Source organism: Lissotriton vulgaris, chromosome 1_1 (assembly GCF_964263255.1).
Source record: "Lissotriton vulgaris chromosome 1_1, aLisVul1.2, whole genome shotgun sequence".
NCBI classification, from domain to species: Eukaryota; Metazoa; Chordata; class Amphibia; order Caudata; family Salamandridae; genus Lissotriton; species Lissotriton vulgaris.
The window spans coordinates 241,392,730-241,420,228 of record NC_141685.1 but is presented as its reverse complement, the minus strand read 5'-3'; the positions used below and the strand labels follow the sequence as shown (position 1 = coordinate 241,420,228).

Here is a 27,499-nt window from a genome sequence, read left to right as displayed (position 1 = left end):
GAGAGTCGTAGCCCACACTGTGTATCTTGCAGTCACAGTGTGCACGTGGGAACCCAATGATGAAGCATGTCACCTTTGGGTCAGTGAGGGTTCTTGTCTTTACAAAAATAATTGTCTCCCGTTTTTTTAAACCATGTTTTCAACCAGTATTTAGGTATTGTTGGCAAACCATCCGGTTACTTTTTTGTGAGTATTACAGTGTGCAGTGGGGACCTTGGATGGTAATAATTCCTCCATTTTGACCTTGTTGTGAGAATATAATTATAGATAGGGAGTCTATTCCATACATTTTTTCTATTCCCCCGACCAACATGTCCTATTTTACTGCTTGCATGGTTGTGATGTGGTTTCCGACTCATTTCAAACCTGTATTGTATACTTCATGGGTTCTCCTCACTGTTCCAATATCTAATCAGTCATTAAGCATCCAGTTTCTCCTTTTCGCACCGTCTTTCGGTGGTCTGTGTTGTTCTCCTCCCCGCAGTTATGAGTTCAATTCCTGTGCTCATCTAACCTCCCGCTTGAATTAAGGTGGCATGACATCAGTCTATAGGTATTGGAAAAAAATATATAAATTCACAGGTATTCAAGCCGTTTCTCTGGTGGTGTCACACATTGACAAGTATTTGACTGCGTCTTCTGTCTATTTTGGGTGAATACAAATCACCTTCCATCCCCCTCTTTCCACTTATTTATTTCCTTTTACTCTCTCTTTCTTTGTCTCTCTCGCTCTCTTCAGTTCTCTTTGCCTCTCTCTATCTACCACACACTTCTGTTAGTGTTTGCTTTATGAAAGCCACTGCCACCTCTGACATTCAAACAACAATCCTGTTGAATATTTGAGAATAAGGGACAACCAGTGTGGAAGAGGAGTTGCTGGGATTACAACTGATTGTCCTAGAAATTATATGCTTTTTATGTGGGATTTAGCTATTTCACTACATTCTCCTAACAGAAGCTGCTGGTTCCAGTGGCTTAATTCTGGTAAAAAGTAGAATTCGGCAAGTCACAAAATGCATTGAAAGAGCCAAGTTGGAGCGGAGCGAAAGATCACACTTAGCTATAAGGCCCAAAGCACAAGATGATCAATCAACAGATATAGTGTAAATGTTGCAGTAAAGATTATGTAAATACAAGGTATATGCGCTTACAGATTAAAAATAGGTTATTTCTTGAATACCTGTGCCTCACTTTAGTTCATTGGATATACTGCAATGCCAATTGTTCATTTTATCAATGAATTTTCCCATTTCCAGAGCCCTGACAGCATGTCCATGCGTGAACCAATAGATAAAAATTTGTCATCTGCACTGTAGTTATGCTGCCAATATTTTTGTATGTTGGAAAGTCTTATAGTGTGTTACACTATATGAAAGTGAACTCTATCTGTACAAAATGTTTTTTTTTTTAACCAGGCTAAATGTGAGGTAAGGCAGGATACTATATTTACTTCGCCGTAGAAATCAAAGGTTACAGGGACATTACAGTTGGAAAATAAAATTTAAAAAAAGACCTTAGAAATGCACTGAAAAAAACAAAGGTTACAAGGAAGTTATAGATAGTTTCAAATTTTACATACACAAAACCATACAAATTCAGCAGTTATAGTTACCTGAGCTAACTATAACTTATGCCCCGCAGTGCACTGCTTTGACTTCACATATTACATCAGACATGACAAGTCCAGTGACATCACTCATGACATCACTGATATCACTTTATATAATATTTATAGTTAAGCACCAGTAGGACTATGGAATACTAGCCCCCAGGCAAAACCACAACATGCTCTTTTACAATTAACATCTGACTATAGCTTAAGCAGGTCCTACTCGGTACACCTGTGGAGTAGCTCCATTGACTGTCTTTGCTAGAATTTTAGCACTGTAAATTCTTACAGGTACTCAGAGGAACAGATTTCCATATTATGATAAAAGCTGAGTTTAAGACATAGGAAGGGCAACATTCTCAATATTCTTTTTGCAGGAGCCTTTCAACAAAAAACAAACCTTCAAATAACCATAACTTTATAACTGCGAACACTTCACACTTTCACTGTGCTCTTTATACTGGCCTACTCCATGCCACAATAATCCCCATCAACAATGTTGCCATCGTGCACTGATACTGTCCTTTAACCAGTTAGAATTTGGTTCAATTATTCTCTGTTAATAAGAAACTCATAACATATACCTATATACAAATAATCGAAGTGTGGATCATTTACATAGTCAGCGATGGCCCAAGATCTAGCTCGATGCTAAACACCTCTTGGGAACTGCCACTATGATGGGTGCATATACAGATGCATGGGATGATGGCCATTAGCATCACTTCTTCCGCATCAGGGATTTGGTGGTAAATGTTGTGCACGCCAAGCATCAACACTGAGAGTTAAGGCTGAGAGTTCTCTGGTCGCTGTCACAGAATCATCAATGTTGTCTGAAACAACCAAACACCACAATCAGCTGTGAATATTCTCCAGTGTGCCCTTGTTAAATTAGTTCTTCTTCCAGGCTCTCAGCCTGGGTGTGTTGGATTTATAGGTTTTATCACTAGTCCCTCAAGCTAGCTGAATATACCCTTGTTAGTTCCATTATTGTTCACAGTGTTGCTTCTACAGGTAGCATGATCAGGTGTGCTTGGAGATTTTTCTTTACATCCCTTTTTCACCAAATAAAAACCACCAATATCACTTTCATTCCTCAAAGTGCTAGTTTCCCAAAGGATTTCCTGGTATATCATATTGTTTTGCTATGTGTACGGAAGTGAGCCATCACTGGGAACAGACACTTTTATAATTCTACAAATACCGTTATCTGTTTTTATTCTTTCATGCTAGTCGGATCTTCTATCATCTGGTATTTGAATGTTTCACATAAGTGTAATTTTAGCTTTTTCTGCAAGTCCGTTATTTCCCAAACCCAGCCCTTTTTTTTGCTCCATCTATGTCCTTGATGGGTCAATATTATTGTTAATGTTCTTAAGTTCTTTTTGGATTTGCTGCATCTTTAGTGTTATTCCATGTGAGTTATATGAAGGTGCGTGCTCGCTTAGGGCTGTGTGGGATCGAAAAACTTACAAAAGCTCTTCACAATTTCAGTGCACTTCAATGCTTTCCCCCTGTGTAGTCTCTAATGACTTTAGAGATCTGATAATTGACAAAAGCACTCTGACATTTATTGTAATTATATTGTTTTTTCTATGTGAGTATCCACTAATGTATTTGTAAGTTTTACACTTTCACTACACCTGAAAAGCTTTTGCTCAGTGTGTGATCGCTGATGAATCCTTAATGTTGAAAAGTCACTAAACCTACTTCCACATTCATTGTAATGGTACGGTTTTTCAACCTGTGTGTGTTTGCTGTCTTTGTAGGTGTGATAACTGACTAAAGTTCTTCACACATTCACTGCACCTGAATGTTTTTTTCCCCTGTGTGTATTTCTCGATTTCTTTCTGGACCTGATAAATTACTAAAGCTCTACACACATTCAGTGCAATTGAATGGCTTTGCCCGTGTGTGTTTTTGATGCTTTTTTAGGTGTGCTGAATGACAAAAGCTCTTCACACATTCACTGCACCTGATTAGTTTTTCGCATGTGTGTTTTTAACGATGATTTCTATGAATGCTGAAGAGTCACTAAAACTACTGCCACATTCCCAACAGTGATAGCGGTTTTACCCAGTGTGCATGCGCTGATGTCTTTTTAGGGATGAAAACTGACTAAAGCTCTTCACACATTCACTGCACCTAAATGGTTTTTCCCCTGTGTGTGTTCTCTGATGCTCTTTTAGGTGTGCTGATTGAATAAAGCTCTTCTCACATTCACTGCACTTGAATGGCTTTTCCCCTGTGTGGGTTCGCTGATGAATCCTCAATGATGAAAAGTAAATAAAAGCACTGCCACATTCACTGCAATCGTAGGGCTTTTCTCCGGTGTGTGTTTGCTGATGTTTTTGTAGCTGCGATAACTGACTAAAGCACTTTGGACATTCACTACACTTGAATGGTTTTTCTCCTGTATGTATTCGCTGATGTATTTGTAGCTGCGATGACTGTCTAAAGTACTTTGCACATTCAGTGCACTTAAATGGTTTTTCCCCTGTGTGTGTTCGCTGATGATTCCTTAATGTGGAGGAATGACTAAAACTACTTCCACATTCATTGCAATGATATGGTTTTTCCCCATTATGTGTTTGCTGATGTCTTTGTAGGTTTGCTAATCGACTAAAGGTCTTTCCACAATCACTGCACTTAAATGGCTTTTCCCCAGTGTGTGTTCGCTGATGACTTTGTAGGTTTGTTAAATATCTAAAGCTACTTTCACATTCACTGCACTTGAATGGCTTTTCCCCTGTGTGTGTTAACTGATGACTTTGTAGGTTTGATAAATATCTAAAGCTACTTTCGCATTCACTGCACTTGAATGGCTTTTCCCCTGTGTGGGTTCGCTGATGGCTTTGGAGCTGTGATAATTGACTAAAGCACTTTGGGCATTCACTGCACTTGAATGGTTTTTCCCCTGTGTGCGTTCGCTGATGAATCCTGAGATTTGAAGAATCACTAAAACTACTTCCACATTCATTGCAATGGTATGGTTTTTCCCCATTATGTGTTTGTTGATGTCTTTGTAGGTGTGATAATCGACGAAAGCTCTTCACACATTCACTGCACTTGAATGTTTTTTCTCCTTTGTGCGTTTGCGGTTGAAGCTTTATTAGTGATGACAAACTAAAGCTCTTGCTGCATGTGTGTGATTCTTCCTTCTTGTTTTGTGTCTGTGGGTCGGGTATATATTTATCTACATCCCAAGTCTGTGCTTCCTGAAGGGCCAACATGGCTGATAAAGCACTTGTGTTATTCTAACATGTCCTGTATGGGTGTGGTATTTTAAACGTTTGATTTCTGGTTTAAAAATAATGTGCAATAGCCATGTAGGAGATTGTGCCTTTAGATTGCACTATGATTATTCACGCTTGCGGGAAAAGATTAATTTTCCTTCTGGCCAGAGCAAATTGGGACAGTCCATTGCACCGTAGATAGCAGAACTTCCCTTTTCATTACCCTTCAGTTGTCTGGCTCCACTCTGTTGCGCTTTTCTCTGGTTGTTGTGGGTTAGCCAGAAACAATTTACAATACAATCTAGGGCACGGAATGATGATCTGTCATCGCTTTAGAAAACAGAGTACTGCAGTAACCACATCATACTGACCCACGATCAAAGCTTGTGTTGGAATTTGATTTATACAGGAGGTGGTTTACCATTTTTTTTGTCCAAATGTTCAAGAGGCCATTTCTTGGTCTTGCGGTATGGAGGTGTGCAGCTCAGACTCTTACATCCAATAAACTGCCCCTGACTGCTTCTTCATGGATCTGTCAGTTTATGTGCAGGTTCCTCTGTCGCCGACTGCATCGATGTTTTCCTGAATACTCATTATTTATGCTATTTTTTTTGTTGATTTACGGCATTAGTTTCATTATTCATAATCACTTCATGCATTCAAGGCTTTTCTGTTGGAGGTAAAAATATTTAGAATTACTAAATGTAAACATTATGGTATATGAAGTCAAAATATTTAACTGGTTGTAAAAGACATCTCTTCTTTACCATCTTTGAAACTTAGCAAGGAATAATTCACCATACAATGATATTTAACTAAAGGATCTGTTAAATACATCATATTTCATTACCTTCAGAAAAGGAGGTGATTTACCAGTGTTCACACAGTAACTTGGTAAAGAAAGGGCGGTCCCGGAGCAACAATATGCTACAAGTACAGCTTTAGGTAGATGCACATGGACAAGATTTAATTTATACAAAAATAGATTGTGTGAAAATGAGAGGATTCAGGCTGAGCTGCTACTTCATTAACACTTCAGGAAGTACACAACAAAGGTAACTCTATTCAAACACTTCTTCTCAATGATTTCCTAATCACATTGGATCAGCTCAAATGCCAACTCCTGTCTTCACCTTTCCTGTTTCTAATTGTACATGGTATCTGACTTAATGTTGTCCACATGAGGCCCAGGGCGCTATTTTGTGAATGAATGGGCATTTGGTAAAGGGGGAGGAAGTGTCAGTTATCCGCAGGTGATGCAGCATTTCTACCTTTCCATATTTCTTATATTCAAGTTTACCTCATTTCCTGTCCTTCAGTACCCCTACTCCTGTGCGTCATTGCACTCACTCTGCAGGGTTCAGCAGAAGTTAGATATTATAATGATAGTCAAAAGGCCATGGTTCTCGCTCCATCTATAATACTTATTAATTTTATTTATAAAGCACCCGAATCACCCCATCAGGGTATCTAAACGCTAAGACTGCCATAATCAGCTAAGAAGGGACAAATCAGAACAGTGTAGTTTTCAGCAACTTTCTAAATGCCAGGTAGTCCGTGCATTGCCATAAGTGGATGGGAAGTTGATTCCAGTAGCGTGGGGCCAGGTGGAAAAAGGCTTTGCCGGCCAAACGGGTTTTTTTAAGCGCAGGACTTGGAGAAGTGCTTTAGCTCCAGAACGGAGAAACGGGCTGCAGTGATCTGGACTACCTGGAACTTGTTTATGGAGCTTTCATTAGCTGAAATCAGCAAAGCATTGCAGTAATCCAGACTACTTAGTACTAAGGCCTGAATCAAATTTTTCTATGTGGAAAGAGGTAAGAAAGGGAAGACTCTTCTGAGAAGACTAAGGCTGTGGAAGCATGCTCCAGCGGTAGAGGTGGTATGCTCCCACAAAGTGAGTTTGTGGTCTATTCGGACGCCAAGGTTTTTTACCACCTGTTTCGGACTTGGGGTGTTAAAGCACGTTTTTTTTAGAGTAATGAGTTGGACACACACAAGGGCTTCAAGTGTGGCTCTTTATAGCCAATGAACTGCAGTTGAGACAATTTGCCAGTAGGACTGCAAAGAGATCTAGTTTTACAGAAAGGAAATCAGTCCTTATATACATTTTACAGAACCTGGATACATTAATCATTAACATCAACATCATGGTGTGAGCATTTCACAAATAGTCCACGTGTACATGGACACATTAATTATTAACAACATCATGGTGTGAGCATTTCACAAATAGTCCACGTGTACATTTACCTTATACATGACGCACATGACCATGTTAATATTTAGCCAATCTCTTACGCTACTGCCTCCTGACCTAGAGCCTAAGTCTGTTATCTTGTTTTTGTCAAACATGCACTGATTGAGGTGGTCAGCAGACGCACAATTTCCACAAACGATATTTGTCCTAAGCAAACACTTTTACTAAAGCAGGGGCAGAGCAGATTGACACGTCCCAGTTCAGAGAGCCAATTCTAGGAATTAACTCTCTGAACCGGCTTCTGTAAACAGGTGAAGGCCAGTGAACCGTTACACATGTTTGAGTTACATCAGAAGGGACACGCACTCATTCGTTTGCAATCCATTTAGTTTTAACTGAATTTCAGACAATTTAGCTTAACCATCTGTGCACCATGGAGCAACCTTTCATTATGATTAGTGGGCTCACATTATTTGTAAGCAGGTGAAAGACAGAAATTAATGTAAAACTATGGTTCACTTTAATGTAGCCTTTCACCAAAGGGCTGATTAATTTTTCATTTTTCACAGGGGCGGAACCCAGTTCCTCTGGCCACCAACTAGGGGACCATTTTACCCTCGCTTCTCCAGACAGCATTATCTCTGACTTTCCTGCATTGAGCTGAAGAAAGTTATCTTTCATCCAGTCCGCGATGACTTTCATACCCTCCGAAAAGGTGGTCTGAGTGCTGGAATTGGCTTTGTCGAAGGAGAGTAGGAGTTGGGTGTCATCAGCGTAGGATATAGGACTATAAATCCTAACTTCCTCAGTAGTCTTGCCAGGGGAGTAACATAAATGTTGAATAAAGTAGGGCTCAAACAAAAGCCCTGTGGTACTCCCTTGGTCACCCTGGGGGTCTGCGAGCGAAAGGGGCCCAGGTTAATGGTCTGAGTTCTGTCAGACAGACAGTTAGCTATCCAGGTCAAGGCATTCCCTTTAAGGCCTATGTCCCCAGTCTCCTAAGTAGAGTCTGGTGGGAGATGGTGTCAAATGCTGCAGATAGATCAAGCAGCACAAAAAGTACCGCTTGACCATTATCCAACAACATTCTGATGTTGTTAGTCACTGCCAGCAACGCAGACTCTGTACTATGTCTGGGCCGGAATCAGGATTGAGAGGAATCCAGACAGTTCAAGGATTCAACCAATTCGGGCAGGTGCTTGTTGATATGCTTTTCCAAAGGTTTTCTTTGTAATTGAAGAAGAGAGATGGGGCGGTAATTGGTTACATCTTTCATGGGCACTTTGGGGTTTTTCCTTACTCGGGGGGATATGTGCGGCTTTCCATTCTAGTGGGAGAGTGCCTTCCTTTATGGAGTTGTTTAAGATAGAACATATGGGGACGGCTAGTTGTTTGGATAGTGTGGAGGCCGTTTTAGCAGGGATGAGGTCTAATAGAGACCCTGATTTCACAATTATTAGTAGAGCTTCAGTCTCCTTTGTTGTAAGTATCAGGAAATTCTCCAGAATTGAAACACTGGGGATAGCCGAAGGAAGGTCGATCTTAGGGTCTATCTGAGAGCCCTTAGCCGAGATGATTTTATTGTAAATTTTTTCAGTTAGATGGTTAGCTATGTTGTCACACGAGGCTTGAGATGGGGCAGCTTCAATATCGCAGGCCTTGGGGTTGGTAAATGTTCCCAAAATCTGATAGAGTTTTCTCGGAGAGTTCCCCGAGTGTTGAAGTTGTGATGCGATGTGCGTTTTTCAGGTTTTTGTGGTACTGTGTTAGCGCATCCTTGAATCTTTTTTTATCTTATGTGTCGTGTGAGCGGCGCCAGTGACGTTTGAGTTTTTTACACTGACTTTTTTCGAGCCGAAGTGTGGCAGAGTACCATGGCAGTTGACCGGTTGGACAACAACGCACACAACTGCAAGGAACTCTTCAACATCGTGAAAGAGCTTTCCAACCCCAGCGCAGGAAACAACGACATCACCCCATCGCAAGACCTCTGCAACTCCCTCGCCTCATACTTCCACAACAAGATCGCGGACATACACAACAGCTTCAACAACCAACCAACGCACACCATGACCGAACAACCACCCCCCACCACCACCCTCCACGCCTGGACCCCGATCAGCACCGAAGACACCATCCGCACGATGAACTCCATCCACTCCGGATCACCGACCGACCCCTGCCCTCACCACGTCTTCAACAAGGCCGACGCTGTCATCGCACGCCACCTGCGAGACATCATCAACACATCCTTCGACACCGCCACCTTCCCCGAGAGCTGGAAGCACGCCGAACTCAGCGCTCTTCTCAAGAAACCCACAGCGGACCCCACCGAACTCAAGAATTACCGCCCCATCTCGCTCCTCCCGTTTCCAGCCAAAGTCATCGAGAAGACCGTCAACAAGCAGATGGCCGCCTTCCTCGAGACGAACGGATCCCTCGACCCCTCACAGTCCGGCTTCCGAGCCAACCACAGCACCGAGACCGCCCTCATCGCCGCCACCGATGACATCCGAGCCCTGATGGACAATGGAGAAACAGCGGCCCTCATCCTCCTAGACCTCTCCGCGGCATTCGACACGGTCTGCCACCGCACCCTAGTACGGCGCCTCAGCAACATCGGCATCCAGGACAAGGCGCTGGAATGGATCGTCTCCTTCCTCGACGGAAGAACACAGAGAGTCCGCCTACCACCGTACAAGTCAGAGGCCTCCGAAGTCATCTGCGGCGTCCCCCAAGGATCATCTCTGAGCCCCACCCTCTTCAACGTCTACATGAGCCCCCTCGCGGCCATCGTACGCAAACACAACCTCAGCATAATCTCCTACGCCGACGACACCCAGCTGATCCTCTCCCTGACCAACGACCCCGCCGCCGCCAGAGCCAACCTGCACGAAGGGATGAAAGAGGTAGCCGAGTGGATGACGACCAGCCGCCTGAAACTGAACTCGGACAAGACGGAGGTCCTCATCCTGGGCTCCTCACCTCCGCCTGGGACGACTCCTGGTGGCCTTCCGCCCTGGGCACCGCACCCAAACCGACAGACCATGCACGAAACCTGGGCGTCATCCTGGACTCCTCCCTCTCCATGACCAGGCAGGTCAACAACGTCTCCTCGGCGTGCTTCAACATCCTACGCATGCTAAGGAAGATCTTCTGGTGGATCCCCACCGAGACCAGGAAGACCGTCACCCAGGCCCTCGTCACCAGCCGACTGGACTACGGCAACGCCCTCTACGCCGGTACCACCGCCAAGCTCCAGAAGAGACTCCAGCGGATCCAGAACGCCTCAGCCAGACTCATCCTCGACATCCCACGAACCAGTCACATCTCCGGACATCTGAGAGACCTTCACTGGCTCCCCGTCAACAAAAGAATCACCTTCCGCCTCCTCACCCACGCACACAAAGCCCTACACGACCAAGGCCCGAGCTACCTCAACAGCCGAGTCAACTTCTACGCTCCCAAACGCCACCTCCGATCAGCCAACCACGCCCTCGCCGCCGTCCCCCGCATCCGAAGAGCGACTACAGGAGGAAGGTCCTTCTCCTACCTGGCCGCCAAGACCTGGAACTCCCTCCCTCCCGACCTGCGCCTGACCCAAGACCACCTCTCCTTCAGGAAGAAGCTGAAGACCTGGCTGTTCGAGCAGTAGCGGCACCCCCCCCCCCCAGCGCCTTGAGACCCTACGGGTATGTAGCGCGCTTTATAAGTGTCAATGATTGATTGATTGATGGCATCTGATGGCGTTTAGTGACTGTTTCAGGGGTACTAAGCAATCCATAGTGGATATCAAGCTGGTGTTAAAGGAGGCTAAGCGCTCCTCTACACTATCAGATTCAGAGTTTTGTGGTGGGATAAAAGCATCTTGGAACTGTGAGGGCGTGAGTTTATGCCATTGTCTAGAGGTTCTTTTAGAGTATGGTTTGGGAACCGTCTGTTCCTTGGGACCAATAATTCGGAACTCGATCATAGAATGATCTGAGCATGTCAAGGGGCAGGTTGCCCCATAAGAAATGTTGGGGGAGTTAGATCTAGCATATGTTCTGCCAGATGAGTGGGCTCGTTATTTATTTTAGTTAGGTTGAGTGTGGACAGGTCTGTTGAGACATAGAGCCTGGTTTAGAGTTTGCTGGACATGTTATTGTCTCAAAATATTACAGATTCCTGTCCACATTTTTACAAGGATGCAATCCACTTTTAATAGGGCGGACAGGATATCTGTTGCATTTGTCATGGAATAAATCAACCGCCAAAAACTAAATCAGACCCTTGGTGTACACTGTGCCGAGTGTGGCCCGAGGGACTTGAAGTATCTTGTGGTTTGTGGATCTCTCACTGCTTTAAGGCCACCACCCTGCAGGACCTCTGTCAGCTGTGCCTTATGCAGATCTTCCTTCTAGGCAGGACTTCTGTCATCTGTGCCTTGTGCGGATCTTCCTTCTAGGCAGGACTTCTGTCATCTGTGCCTTGTTCGGATCGTCCTTCCAGGCAGGACTTCCGTCAGCTGTTCCTTCTGCAGATCTTGATTCCAGACAGGACTTCCGTCAGCTGTGCCTTTTGCAGATCCTCCGTCAAGACAGGACTTCTGTCAGCTGTGCCGTGTGCTGATCTTCCTTCCAGGCAGGACTTCTGCAGATCTTCCTTCCAGGCGGGATGTCTGTCAGCTGTGCCTTGCGCAGATCTTCCTTCCAGACAGTACTTCTGTCAGCAGTGCCTTGTGTAGATCTTCCTTCCAAGCTGGGGCTTATTTCCTGAATGATCAGTTTAAAGGTCGGGTGAGGCAGAACTGGTCTAGATCATCTTCTTTATTGGAATTCAACTGGTCAAACAACAGAGCACAAGCTGTGAGGTGAAGGGGGATCTGAAGTTTCTGAGCACTGTGGAACATTGAGACAGTCCTATTGCATCCACCACATACTACAAGACTTCAAGAGGTGACGATACAGGTACTGCTCCAAGGTTTAATGCTATGTCTATATCTGAACACACCCTGGCAAATGCCGACTAGAGAAAAAATTTCAAGCCTGTACCAGCATTTGCAGACAGCTTTTCGAGAACCTCAAGATACAGGGACCATCTCTACATGCGTACATGAACATAGTAATCCTCGCTAACATCTATTCTCATTGGACAAGGTCCTCCATTTTGGTATCAGAATGTAACTCATCCTGCCCAGACACACCCCCTCAAGTCCGTGTTGCATAAAGCTGGGCGTTTCTCAGCCCTTCACAAATCGCTGAAATTTTCTTACACCCCCTGGACAGTCGTGCCAACACACAGACCACCTACACACCCTCCAGGGATTACCAACCCATCTACCAGCACTTATTAGTCCTATCCAGACTCCGATTTCCAAACCATCTACCAGCATTCAGACTCAATTCTTTCAACCTTCTAGGCTCCCGGCACTGGAACTCCCTGTCCCTGAGATCCGTGGAAGCTCCACACTCAGTGAGCTCAAAGTTACCTTGTAAACCCATCTCATGAGACTGGAAAACAAGAACCATACATAACAAACATTGCACAGAACTGTATATAAATGTACCATTATCATTCTATGTATTATTGTCTTACTGCTGTTTCGTAAGTATAAGATGGAGGTAAAAGCGCACAGCCTCTCTACATGAAGCTCAGTTACTCTGTTTCACAGAAAAGTCTCATCAAAATCGAGCGTGGTGCCCGGGTGGCGCCTCTTGTCTTTGGCGTCCTGAATTATGATTTAAGAGTAGTGGCAGCGATTGGCAGCGATCGCAGTCGCTTTTAAACTTTGCACATTTCCCGAATGGCGGGGGCGACTCTGAAGGAGACGCTTCGCGTCTAATGAGTAAGTTCGTTTAACAGGTTAACAAACGATAGTTTGTGAACGCGATCATATAAACAGTAGATGAACTAATAATATTTTACGTTTCACAGCTTCGTAGTTTACTCGCGTAAAGACAACAATCAGTTGACATTTACATACGTGTGAGTGCCTGAGGGCTATTTTTCTTGTTCATTTTTTTTGTTCACATTATTGCACATTGTCACTTGGGGATTTCACTGACATACACAATGTTTCACACTAAGCATGCATGATGTACTATTTTTGGTCAATGTTTTAGTGATATGGGTATTGATTATACTTTTACTGTACCTTGTTTTCAGCTTTAATGTCCCAGATGAAGGGCTAAGATGCCCGAAATGCATTGGACTGACGATGTAATGTGTGAATTGATATGAAATGAAAATCTAAAGTTAAATGGACTGAAAATTAATATCCGAGCATTTTATGAATTAAATAAGATTATTGGATAACCTGAACTGTTGACCTTTTGGATCATTTATATAAGGAATCCTGGCATATCCAGGAAAACGTTGAGAAGTGCACCAGGGGATGCTTTCACTTGTGTTGCAAGCACTACTCTTAAATCTTACTGCTGTTTCAACATGAATGTTTGCTGTCTGCTCATCACAACAGCTCCTTCATTTAAAGTCTTACTCAACAGCTTGTTTTGCATCATACCTACTTAGCCATGCACTGTTTCTGACATTAAGACACCTCAGGTAAACATGTTCTGCTGCCTGTTGCCACATAAATATGTAATGGATTACTGCTACAGGAACACTGAAGTATCCTTGCAGAAAGATGCACTTTATTAGGATAAAAGGTACCATGTTTGTTAGAAAAGCTGTAACTACTAGAATAATAACATAACGAATGCAGAGAACACAATGAAACAACACGGGCCAGGTGCTAGGATAATCTGATGCAAACAATGCAATAACACAGGCCAGATACTAAAATATTCTGATGCAAACAGTGCAATAAAACAGGCCAGGCGTTAGGAGAATCTGATGCAAACAATGCAATAGCACAAGCCAGGTACTCAGAGAATCTGATGCAAACAATGCAATAACACAAGCCAGGTACTCAGAGAATCTGATGCAAAAAATTAAATAACATAGGTCAATAACACAAGCCAGGTACTCTGAGAATCTGATGCAAACAATGTAATATAACATGTAGAGGCCAGCTCTGTATATTACAGGTACAGATTCACACAAAGTCATGGTAAATTTACATAGTTGAAGCCAACAAGTGTTCTGCTCCACTAGACTGTAGGACTTATGGGCTCTATTGTGATGGGCATTAGGTGAGACATGGTACTAGTTCACTGGACAGATATATCATAAATGGTTTAAAAAGGATGCCATTGCTAAGGGCCCAAAGGGGTTCTTCGGATACCAAGCACTGGGATTCCCGATCTGTCCTCTTCTGTGAAATGATGTCTGTCACACACTCTTCCGCCATCACCTCAGGGCAACAGGCAGGATTCTACAATAATCTAAACCAGAAGACCTTTATTGAATTTGTCATTCAACCAGTTTCCAATCAGCAGGGCAGCATTTGTTGTAATTTGGAGCAGTCACCAACAAGAAAAGAGGATATTTTTGGATCGCCTCTGCTCGGCTTTGTGCTCTGAAGTGGAGTCCTATGGGATGGAACAGGCTACAGGAGGATGGATATGTATTCCATGCCCTATGCCAGACATGTAATGAACAGCTAGGGGGTTCCTCAGGGCAGATACCAGGAGTTGCTTTCTGAATTAGTCCACATATACTGGAACTGAACCTCATATAGGGACCAATCCAATTTCCTCTTCCTCTCACAACGTTCACAAGATAAACGAGGTTCTGTGTCACACTGATCGAAGCAAGCAGCACCTGTGGTTCTGGAAATCTTTGATGGATTATAGTGAACGTGCCTAGTGTTTCTATAAGGAAAATATACAAAGTGAATCTCCAGAAGCTAGCAGCTTGGTAATGGGGAGATGTAGGTCTGTGTAACAGAAAAGCTGGATATCGAAACGAATCAATATTTAACTGAGATTATTAATGTCCTAATTTCTCTTCCACTGTCACGGTAAAAAGCAGCACCAGGAGGAATGATGATTTATCTCGCAAATGGCTCTTTAAAAGGAAGCAAAGTAAAATGTAGTGCAGAGTAGGAATGTTGCCTTCTGTTAGCACTCCTTCCAATGTGAGTTAAATACAGTGAAATGATGATTTATCTTGCAAATGGCTCTTTAAAAGGAAGCAAAGTAAAAGGTAGTGCAGAGTAGGAATGTTGCCTTCTGTTAGCACTCCTTCCAGTGTAAGTTAAATACAGTGAAAAGTGCAAGGATTCTTATTTAATTAAGACTCCCTCACAGTGTCAGTAATAATTAGTGCAGTTCATAAACGTTTCCACGGTAAGTACCCCTCGTAGTGCGAGTAAAAAGCAGTGCATAGATATTCTCTACTCTAAACACTTCTCTTAATGAGTAAATGTTCGTGCACCTTACAGATCAATAATCACCCCTTATAATGTAGTAAAAAGCACTGCTTTGTACACAGAATTCCTCTTTTGTAAACACCCTTCATTGTTTTGTAAAAAGGCAGTGCAGTGTGCACGGTTTTCCTCTGTAAATGCCCCGGATAGTGTAATAAACAGCATCACACTATACTATACACAGATTTCCTCCTGTTACTGTCCCGCATAGTATAGGTAAAAGCAGTGGTGTTTACATCTTCTCTCTGTAAAGCCACCTCATAGTGTAAGTAAACCGCAGTGAAGTGTGTACAGATTACTCTTTTATAACTGCCCCTCATTCTGTTGTAAATTACATTTCTTCCTGTAGATGTAAACACCACTTCCAGTGCAGCTAGAAGATAGTGCAGTGGACAGATGTCCTCTTCTGTAATGTAGTAAAGAAGAATACAATGCGCACAGATCATCTCTTTTGAAAATACCACACATGGTGTAGGAAAAAGCAGTGCAGTATGGACAGATTGTTCACATTGAAGAACAAAAAGCAGTGCAGTGTACCCAGATTATCTTTTTATACAACCACCCCTAGAGTGTTGTAAAAAGTAACTCAGTATGCAGACTACAGATCTGCTCTAAACACTCTTTAAAGAATGTCAATGGCAGAGGAGCCTACACAGATTAGAGTTTTTATTCAAAATCCTCTTCATAGTGTAGTAAAAGCAGTGCAGTATGGAAAGAGTTTTCACAGTGAAGAGTAAAGAGCAGTGCTGTGTGCCCAGATTTCTCTTTTTTAAATGCCCTCTCGCAGTGTAGTAAAAAGTGATTCAGTTTGCAGGCTAGAGATGTGCTCTTAGCACCCTTGGCAGAATAGTCAAAGGCAGAGGAGTCTACACAGATTTCATCTTAAATTTCAAATTACCCTCATAGTGCAGTGAAGAGCAGTGCAGTGTGCACAATTCCTTCCCTATCAACTGCCATCTTAGAGAACATACAGACTTTCTCTGAAAAAAACAGCCCACGGAGAGTATGTAACAAGCATTTACAATGCAATGGTCTCGGCAATATTATAGGTAGAGCTATTGGTATTGCTCATTTTTTATTTTTTTTGTATCCCTAAATAAATGGCATTGTCATTTCTATTGGCATTAGCTTTTTTTGGCATATGTGATACCTATTGCATTAGCAGAGAGAGAGTTAGGTAGTGAGATAGAATGAGGTATTGAAATAGAGAGAGAGTGAGGTAGTGAGAGAGAGTGAGGTAGATAGAGAGTGAGGTAGTGAGATAGAGAGTGAGGTAGTGAGAGTGAGGTAGTGAGGGAGAGGGATGTTGTGAGGGAGAGGGATGTTGTGAGGGAGAGGGATGTTGTGAGGTAGTGAGATATAAGCATAGAGTGATGTTGTGATGTAGTGAGATAGAGAGAAATAGTGAAAGAGAGTGAAAGTGAGTTAGTGAGATAGAAAGAGTGAGGTAGTGAGATAGAGAGTGATTGAGATAGTGAGAGAGAGTGAAGTTGTGAGGTAGTGAGAGAGTGAGGTAGTGATGTTTTGAGAGAGAAAAGTGAGAAAGTGAGGTTGTGAGAGGTGCCGAGCTCCTCGTCCCAGAGAGGCCAAAGAGTGAAGTCCAGCTGTTTGGCAGGGGGGATGCCATCCCCCCTTTAAAATAAGTGGTGGGACGCTGTCCACCCGCGTGGTACCTCAACTTGAGCCCTGCAGTAACCCCCTAGACCTGTGTACCCTTGGGCCTCTAACGCTGGTGGTCTAACAAGGCTCCATAATCCGACACGCCATGCCGGGGCTTAGTGTGGCAGGCTCCAGACAGCATTTCCGGCTAGGTGCCAGCTCGGTCTCGAGACAGATACAGAGAAAAGAGAGAGAAGAGAGAAGAAGAGTAGAAAGAAGGGAGAGAGAGAGAGAATGAATAAAGAAGGAAGTGAAGAGAGAAGGAAGTGAAGAGAGAAGGAAGAGAAGGGAGAAGGAAGAAAAGAGAAGAAGTAAGAGAAGGGAGAGAAGAGAGAAGGAAGAGCGGAGAGAAGGAGAAGGAAGAGAAGGGAGAAGGAAGAGAGGGGAAAGAAGTAAGAGGGGGGAAAGAAGTAAGAGGGGGGAGAAGGAAGTAAAGGGAGAAGGGAGAAGGAAGAAAGAAGGAAGAAAAGTAAGAAACAAGGGAGAAGGGATAGTGGAGAGAAGAGAGCGAATAGAGAAGGAAGAGAGAGGAGAGAAAAGAGAAGGAAGAGAAGAGAGAAGGAAGAGAGAGAAGAGAGAGGGGATAGTGGAGAGAAGGAAGACGGAGGAGAAGGAAGAAAAAAGAGAAGGAAGAGAAAAGAGAAGGGAGAGAAGCAAGAGAGAGAGAAGGAAGACAGGAGAGAAGAAGTGAAGAGAGAAGGAAGAGAGAACCTGGAGAACTAGAGATCTATGTAGGGCAAAGTGCATTCTGGAACATGTAGTCTCGCTTTTCTCCTTTCCGCCATGGGCAACAAGTCCAAGCGTGCAGAGGGACAGTAGTTATAAGCCCTAACCTGAAATCGTGCTGGAAGCTCAGGGTGCGACATATGGCACGTGGTCGCATATCATCATGCCTGATATTTCACCCCTGACACCTGCGCGTGCTGTACAAGCCAATGGGGCGGAGGTGTCAGGTCTGCGGCAAATCTGCCCTGTGCATTACTTAACAATAAGGGGCACAACAGTGACATGTTTCTATATAGTATCTGTTATGTAAGCCTGTGTCTTTGCAGCGAAGAGACGAAGGTGTGTGACAAACTCTATACCCGAGGATGCTCAAGCGGACACAATGAGGCATGCTATAGCGTCAATGAAGGCAGTAAGGAGCGGGGCACAATACCCAAGATCTGCTCTAGCGCCTTGACTCGATTTAGCCCTCGAGACCTAGCGCGCCCGATACACCTCTGAGTTACACATGGCATACACATGGCATCTGCTGCCACGTGCCCCTTCCGACCCCCCCCCCCCCCCCAACTACTCTCGCTGGACTCCGTGGCCACTCGAAACGCACATAAAAGTAACACAGACCAAGATACAGGTAAAAGAAGGCACCCGAGCCGTAGTGCTTTTAAAAGCACGAGAAACAGCATGTGCCGCGTACTGCACTCTCTTACTTAACACTGCGATAGAGTAAGCCCTCCGGATTGCGAATATATCCAGTTTAGTGCAATAAAGCGCTCAATACTGACTCCAAGCGCTCTGTGTTGGCAGATAAAGGAAGTGAGCCACAATGGATGAAGAGATTTGCCCACGATCACTCAATGTGGCCAAGTGAAAATGCTGTTCGAGCCTCCTGGGTCCACATTAAACACATGCCAGCTCGCCGGGGACACCATGCATCCCTCCTCACACACACACACACACATGCATCCCTCCCCACACACATGCACACACAACCCTTCACGTCACACCCTGCAGCCTACGCTCCCCCGGTCAACATCACTGACAGATGCCACCCCCGTACCCCCAACAAACTCTTACCTGAGGGCCGTGGTCAGAGGCATAGCCAGAGGCCAGAAGTGGGAGGCCTCGAGCCCTGCTCTAGCTGTCAGCAATAGACTGCATCAAGACGCTGTTCTGACAATATATTTGCCATCCATGGGCCAAAGAGAGCGGTATTAGAGGGGCCTCTGCCAATACGATCATGAAAAATGTGAGGCATGGAGCTGCGGGCTGACACACATAGCACTGGGAACAAATCACCGGTTAGCCAGTCTCAGCACAGACTTTATATACAGCGATATGATTACAAAAAGGGGGGGTGGCGAGGGGCGCCGACCGCAGGCTAAGTTTCACGGCGCTCGCAGCTCTTGACCAATAGAACAGCATCAGCTACGTCAGCATTAATAGCAATGGGCTTTCGTGGCGGGGCAGCGGACTGGAGTTCAAAATACCCGCAATGGTTCTGGCATCAAACTAATACACGTGAGCGCCTCGACATGCGGTAACGGGAAGCAAAGTCCAGTAGCAGCAGCGCTTCACCCACCAATCTCGGGGTAACCATACTCACTGTATTGAGGAGCTCCAACCACCGGGCAGGGTCTTAAAAAAATAGGCGCAGGCACGGAAGGGAGGCCGCATCCAGTGATATCACACTGGCGCCGGTGCGGACATCCATTACAGCATATCAGCCAGCTTTACAGCATATCAAGTCCCCTTCCCAAATGCGCAAAGGACTCACTTTCCCTACAGCACGCGCCTGGGTGACCTGAGGACGGCACGCGCCTGTTAAAGGTGACCTGGAAGCGGAGGGCCGCACTCTGGCCTCGGCCCCCGCTCGCATGCGGCCGGTAATTGCGTGAATAAGTGAGCCATAGAGAAGCTCTTAATCCGGGACGGGCCCGATGTTCACTCGTGCTGCGCTAATAAACCCAATATTGACAAAGATGCCGGGGATGGAAAGCTCGTCTTTCCAGGTACAATTCGTTTTACTTCAAAGTCCTACTGTCACACAATTGTTTTAGTTTAACGAGTGGGCTAAGCATGTCGTCTTTAGTAGCGCCAGTGGTTTATGACTTTAAATGAACCCATGTCCAGGTTACCTTACTCGCAGAGTCCACCAGCACACTGGAATCTTTCCTACCATATTACTAAATGCGGCTCGAAGGACATCAGCCACCACCATGTTGCCTACGGTATCACAACCACATGAAGCGCTATACCGTCAGTAAGGAGCGGGGCACAATACCCAAGATCTGCTCTAGCGCCTTGACTCGATTTAGCCCTCGAGACCTAGCGCGCCCGATACACCTCTGAGTTACACATGGCATACACATGGCATCTGCTGCCACGTGCCCCTTCCGACCCCGGGGCTCTTTTTAAACAGGAGAGCCCCCGCTGGTGCTGATCTCTGGCCTGGTCCGCTCCTGAGACCGGAGCTGCGCAGCGCTGCCTGCGAGCTGTAGAACAGCTTCCCCCCACCTGGGGTAAGCGGAAATGGAGCCCACGAGGCTCTTCTTTGTCCCAGCCGGCCCTCCCGTACCCCCAACAAACTCTTACCTGAGGGCCGGCGGCAGCTCCAGGGCCGGCGACATCAGCAGGGGGACAGAGCGCTCGGTCACCGGAGGAAGAGCGGGGGGTGGGGCAGAGGGCAGATGGACGGCGCTTAAGCTGCAGGCGGGGAGCGGGGCTCTTTTTACACAGGAGAGCCCCCGCTGGTGCTGATCTCTGGCCTGGTCCGCTCCAGATTGTTTAAAAGACATGCCAAAAGGGGCGCTCGCAAGAAACAGCTGCAGACCTCCACTGAAAAAAAACCCCAACTAGTGCAAGCTTCGCTGAGAGTGGGAGGTACCTGCTCCGAGCGGCGGAGGATGGAGGAAGGCAGCTCGTCGGGAAGCACAGAGCCCCGGACCGCCATCCGCCGATACTGCAAGGCCGTACTGTTCCAGCACTGAGGGCCCACACAGGCTGAACTGTGCACCCCGCTCCTTGCCTGCAGCACCCCAACATTCCATTACCAAGTTTTTGGGGAGCGGACTTGCGTGCGAGCCTGTAGGTGCTCGGAGGGACAGTTGCAAAATGGCGGCTGGAAGCGTCTGATTTTTTTCGGAATTGGGGGCGTGGTTTTGTGGTTCTGACTGACAGACAACGTCACTGTCTAAAGAACGCAAAAAATCACGCCCCCAAATCCGAAAAAGACGGAGCTTCTTTCGAGGGACGGCTCTCTCCTCCAATGGCTGGCCTCTGTTTAGGAAGCCAGCCAATGAAGGAGAGACGAAAACAGAGGCGGGGCTAAAGCAGCCTACTAAGTCACAATAATTCTCGGACTTCCGGTCTTCGACCGGATATTACCGAGACCTAAAAAGTACTGCTATTTTCACAGACATCCTCTTCTGTCAATGTCCCACAAAGTGTAATAAAAAGCAGTGCAGTGTACACAGATGTCTCACAGTGCAGTGAGAACATATTGCTCATACTGCAGTGAGATGTAGTACAGTGTGCATACATTATTTACATTGCAGTATGATGCAGTGCAACGTGCAGATTCATCACAGATTACTCACAGTGCAGTAGGATGCACTGCAGAGCACAGATTACTCACAATGCAGTGAAATGCACTGCAGTGCACAGATTACTCACAGTGCAGTAGGATGCACTGCAGAGCACAGATTACTCACAATGCAGTAAGATGCACTGCAGTGCACAGATTACTCACAGTGCAGTAGGATGCACTGCAGAGCACAGATTCCTCACAGTGTAGTAAAATGCACTGCAGGACACCGATTACTCACAGTGCAGTCAGATGTACAGCAGTGTGCATATTCCTCAAAGTGCAGTAATAGCAGTGCTGTATGCACAGAATCCTCACAGTGCAGTATGAGGCCATGCAGTGCACATATTTCTCAAAGAGCAGTAAGAGGCAGTGCAGCATGCACAGATTCCTCACAGTGCATTAAGATGCAGTGCTGTGTGCAAGGATTCCTCATAGTGCCGTAAGGTGCAGTATAGTGTGTACAGATCCCCTCTTTAACACAAATAATCACCCCGCAAACATCCGCAGGGCTGGAAGGAAAGTCCACCAGAGACAGGTCCCTGGACAGAAGAACCCAGCTCAGCCGGGCTCCTCCAGGATTAATCAGTCTATTTCCACAAACACAGCAGGAGGCAGCCTCGGATTGGTAATGCGGGCACTCGGGCAATGCCCGAGGGGCCGGTGTCTGAGTTCCTGCCGTGAACTGCTTTTTTGAGCAGTCTGGGGCCGATTTAGGCAGTGTCTCTATTTTCGGAATATAGCCAGCGGCCTAGTGGGTGGCTGAGTGGCCTTTCTGCAGGCAGATGGGCGCTTATTATCCCCCACCCCGGATTTAGCAACAAGAAGAGGTGTCACACTCCCTTTGTCTCGCTGGCCGGCCCAATAATGTACGCACATACTGAGCGCGGCAGGGGGCCTCAGTAGAAGTGACCTCACTTGTTTTCAGGTGTGTTTCACTAGTGTAAACTAATGCCTGCATTTTTTTAAGCCCCCCGCTCCTTCTTTTTAATGCAATTATCCTGAAGCAGGGATTTGAGGAAAGGCATTATGTAAATGGGGGCCGATTTTTTTGTGTGTGCCCGGGCCGATTTTCAATCCCAATCCGACCCTGGCAGGAGGTGCTGACATTCTCTTACCTGAGCCGAAACCTGCTCAAACATTTCCAAGCTCTCTCCTCCTTCCGGGGCTAGGGTGGGGCAGATGCAGATTTGGAGTCTAAGGAGTGTCTGGAGATGAAGATAACTGCCGGACAGACAGAGGGTGCTTCCGCCTCTGCAGCAGGCTGGACACAAGGAGAGGCTGGACGTGATGTCAGCATTCACTGCTGGTATTGTCTCTGCCGATGATAACCCGGAAAAGGAAATTCTTCTTCGTATCACACAATGTGCTCAGTGGATTTCATCGGCATGCGAGAAGCGCCCTCTGGTGGCCGCTGACAGATCCTCCGCCTCCTCCAGTCTCCAGGAGATTACACATTAACAAGCGTTTTTGTGGCAGGAAAGACCTGGGTTTTTAGATGTCACAGACTATCATGGACACCAACAGTCCCGAGAGACGGTGCTACTGCGGTTGTAGCCAGAAATGCTGATATAGTGAAACCCCCCTCCTCTGATACAGTTTAGAGGGAAATCACTTAATGCCAATCTCTGTATTTGTCTTTAGTTAGCATTATCTCTTCTCCTACAGAGTCTCACAGCCATGTTGTTTACTACTGATTATGATTCTTTTAAAGACAGAATGCAGCCTGAAACCGTCCTATATCTCGAGGCGGTACATCTTCGTGTCTGCCACCTTACAGTATTCTCCAGCATCAATTCACTTGTACAGTTGTAAACCAATTGTTTTCTCACGTTCTTGACCCTGTTCATAAGCCCCAGATTGTGCATACATATAGTACATACCAATAATGTAGAATACATGATTGGCCCAGTATAACACAGTTCAAACAAGAGCAAGTGAAGAAGCTAGGATTCAATGGCATGTTTCCTGCTGTTGACTCTCTAGACCACCCCTCATAATTGCTTCATTCCTATCACATGATTTTATCTCATGAAGTTAAAAGAGTGTACAATTTCATGGAATATTTATTGGTAAGTGTTGTCTTTTTAATTTTGTTAGACGGGACCTGGAGGGTCGGCCGAGGACAAGGGGAGAGGCCTCCGGTGAGGGCCGTCTCCAGCGATCGTACAGACAAGTAACTTCCCCCCCACAGATGGACACCACACAAAGATAAAGTTTAACGTTCTTTATAAGCAATCTTGAGGTACGATAGAATGGTACAAGGAGGTCAGGACTCAGGGGTCCCCTCGATTCTAGTGTCTTGGTTAGGGAAAGGGGGTAGCGGGACAGTCTTGTTACCAATCTGGTAGTTACGATGAGATGATGGGTAGCTCACAATCCTCGAGCTTGGTGTTCTAGGTGGACGGGCCGCGGCAGCGCCAGCAGGTCCCGAGAAGATCGTAGGTGGCAACGGTCCGCGGCAGCGCCAGCAGGTCCCGACGAAGATGGTAGTTACAACGGGCCGCGGCAGCGCCAGCAGGTCCCGACGAGGATGAAGGTTGCAGAGGGACACGGCAGCGCCAGCGGGCAGGACGACAGTTCACAAGGCAGGGCTGCGGCAGCGCCAGCAGTCCGTCAAGGATGAGTTCTTCTCGGTGTCTCTCGACTCCAGGATACAACTGCCTTCCTGCTCTGGAGCTGCCCCAGTTAGAGTGGTCTGCTTAATTCAGACACTCTGTTCATCACCACCCTCTCTTCTGAATCGTTTTTGGCCACTATAGGTGTGGCAGGGTATACTCAGACATGAGTCCCTTTCTCACTGCACCATCAGGATTCAAGCAAGCCGGGCCGAAGACGGCTGAAATGCCAGAAACCGGTCCCCGGTAGCTTGTCTCCTTTCTGGTGAAGAATTGGCTTGGTAGTTTAGTCTGCCCTGTTCCCATGATGCACTGGGCCAGGGACAGACTGATTTGCATATAGCCAGGTTCTGAGCTGGGATGGTGCAGTGAGATAAATAACGGTGATGGATCAAGCCCTGATCTTTGGACTGGGTAAGAGTGGTCTGCTTAATTCAGACACTCTGTTCATCACCACCCTCTCTTCTGAATCGTTTTTGGCCACTATAGGTGTGGCAGGGTATACTCAGACATGAGTCCCTTTCTCACTGCACCATCAGGATTCAAGCAAGCCGGGCCGAAGACGGCTGAAATGCCAGAAACCGGTCCCCGGTAGCTTATCTCCTTTCTGGTGAAGAATTGGCTTGGTAGTTTAGTCTGCCCTGTTCCCATGATGCACTGGGCCAGGGACAGACTGATTTGCATATAGCCAGGTTCTGAGCTGGGATGGTGCAGTGAGATAAATAACGGTGATGGATCAAGCCCTGATCTTTGGACTGGGTAAGAGTGGTCTGCTTAATTCAGACACTCTGTTCATCACCACCCTCTCTTCTGAACCAGTTATAGGTCTGGCGCCCTTTGATGTCCGGACCCTCGCACTTGGAGGTCGGGAGGTCCGGGATGAGGGAGTCCAGACACCCAGCAGGGGGGTGGAGCCAGCGCCCGGGGAAGCTGGGGGCGATCGGCACCTGGCGGGGGAGAGCCATCGACACTTCTTTCTCCCATTGACCTGCCAAGTGGTCCGTTCACCTCCTGGGTGGATGGTGGTGCCGGGATGTCGGGGCCTGGCCAGGCCCAGGGTTAGGGTCGAGTTGAGGCCACGCGGCCTCTTGGTGCAGTGTCCAAGATGGCGGCCGGGCAATGGAGCTGACAGTGGCCCGGCCCAATGATACAGAGATGTCCGGGGGCAGGAGTCCCGTAGGGGACGGGGTGCGGGTTGCTTCTGTGGGTAGCACCAGGAGGGCCGGTGTCCGGGCCCTGTCATGCGGGGAGGGAGCGAGCCCTTCATGTGGCCTGTCCAACATGCGTCCCCCCCAGCTGAAGGCGGGGAGAGTCACTCATCCTCTTGTGGACTCTCCTCGTCGAGGCGGAAAAAGCGTGACAGGCCATCCGCGTTGGCGTGATCCTGGCCAGGTCGGTGCTCCACAGTGAAGTCCATCCCCTGCAGGGAGATGGACCAACGCAATAGTTTGGGATTTTCCCCCCGCATCTGCATTAGCCATTGCAGGGGGCGATGATCTGTTTGCACCCGAAAGTGGGTACCGAAGAGGTAGGGCCGGAGCTTCTTGAGGGCCCACACTACTGCGAAGGCCTCCCTCTCGATGGTGCTCCAGCGCTGTTCTCGGGCCAGTAGGCGTCTGCTGATGAAGGCCACTGGTTGGTCGACTCCCTCGGGGTTCAGCTGGGAGAGGACAGCCCCGATGCCATGGTCGGAGGCATCAGTCTGTACGATGAATTCCCGGCTGTAGTCGGGAGCCGAAAGCACAGGGGCGGTGCACATGGCGGCCTTCAGTTTCTCGAAGGCCGCTTGACAGTCTGGAGTCCAGTTGACCATTTTTGGGTGTTTCTTTGATGTGAGCTCTGTGAGGGGCCCTACAATGCTGCTATAGTCCTTCACAAACCGCCGGTAGTATCCGGTGAGCCCCAAGAAGGCTCGGACCTCGGTTTGCGTGACGGGAGGCTGCCAGGACTGGATGGCAGCGATCTTGAGCTGAAGGGGGGCCACCAGACCGCTTCCCACTTGGTGTCCGAGGTAGGTCACGGACCCCTGGCCAATTTGGCACTTGCTGGCCTTGATTGTGAGGCCGGCCTGTTGGAGGGCCTGCAGGACCTCTCGGAGGTGGCGGAGGTGGTCTGACCAGTGGCGGCTGTACACAGCGATATCGTCCAGGTAGGCGGCGCTGAACTCTTCAAGACCCGCCAATATCTGGTTCACCAGTCGCTGAAAAGTGGCTGGAGCGTTCTTCATGCCGAATGGCATGACTTTGAAATGGTAGTGGCCATCGGGGGTGGAGAAAGCGGATCGTTCTTGGGCCCGGGGGGTGAGGCCGATCTGCCAGTAGCCCGCTGTCAGGTCGAAGATGCTGAGGTAGCGGGCAGCCCCCATGCGGTCGATCAGTTCATCTGCTCGGGGGATAGGATGAGCGTCGGTTCTGGTGACAGCGTTCAGACCCCGGTAGTCGACGCAGAATCGGAGCTCAGGAGTGGTGCCCGGGGCAGCAGCTTTGGGGACCAGCACGACTGGGCTGGCCCAGGGGCTGTCCGAGGGCTCGATGACCCCGAGTGTGAGCATTTTTGACACTTCTTCTTGGATGCAGGCCCGTACCCGATCTGGTACGCGGTACGCCCGATGTCTGATAGGGGGACTGTCCCCAGTGTCCACGTCGTGCAAGCACCAGGGGGTGACCCCTGGGGTGAGGGAAAACAGGGTCGCAAATTGCAGCAGGAGGCCCCGACAGTCTTGGCGCTGTTCCGGGGTCAGGGAATCGGAGAGTCGGACCCCGTCCACCGAACCATCTTTTTCACGGGTCCTCAGTAGGTCAGGGAGGGGCTCGGAGTCTTCTTCCGCTCCACTGTCTGTAGCCATCAGTAGGCTGAGCTCCGAGCGCACAAAGTGGGGTTTGAGTCTGTTGGCGTGGGGGACCCGGAGGGGGTTCCGGGGAGATTCCATATCGATGAGATAGGTGACGGGGCTCTTGCGCTCGACTACCTTGAAGGGCCCTGTCCACTTGTCCTGCAGGGCACAAGGTTCGGTGGGGGACATCACCCATACTTGCTGGCCAGGTTCGAACTCTATGGAGGAGGCATTCTGATCGTACCATTTCTTCATGTCCTCCTGACTGGCCACAAGATTCGCTTTTGCTATTTCTCTGAATCGTCTGGTCTGATTGCGTAGGGTCAGGAGGTACTTGTAGACGTCTGGAGGGGTTTTCAGGGGGGCCATCTCCCAACCTTCTTTGACTAGGCTGAGGGGCCCTCGAACAGGGTGTCCGTACAAGAGTTCGAAGGGGCTGAAGCCGAGGGACTTCTGGGGGACTTCTCGGTAGGCGAAGAGGAGGCACGGGAGTAGCACATCCCACTGGCGACGGAGGGGCTCTTCCAACCCCATAATCATTCCCTTGAGTGTGCGGTTGAACCGCTCGACCAGTCCGTTTCCTTGAGGGTGGTAGGGGGTCGTGAATCGGTAGGTGACCCTGCACTGCTGCCAGAGGGATTTCATATATTTTGAAATAAAGTTCGTGCCTCTGTCGCTGACGACTTCCCGGGGGAAGCCCACCCGGGAGAAGATCCCCATT

General features: G+C 47.3%; 1 protein-coding gene across 1 annotated transcript; it reads right to left on the bottom strand.

Moving 5' to 3' along the window:
• On the bottom strand, positions 1-22,595 carry LOC147745351 (uncharacterized). Its single transcript, XM_086952270.1, has 2 exons — positions 22,446-22,595; positions 1-5,515 (listed from the first exon to the last, which is right to left on the bottom strand). The coding sequence occupies exon 2, from the start codon at positions 4,840-4,842 to the stop codon at positions 3,682-3,684; it is 1,161 nt and encodes a 386-aa protein (XP_086808396.1). The 5' UTR covers positions 4,843-5,515; positions 22,446-22,595; the 3' UTR covers positions 1-3,681.
• Between the last annotated feature and the right edge of the window lie 4,904 nt (positions 22,596-27,499).

Coding starts and splice junctions, on each gene's coding strand:
- LOC147745351 (XM_086952270.1), bottom strand. CDS start 4,842: ATGTTGGCCCTTCAGGAAGCACAGACTTGGGATGTAGATAAATATATA.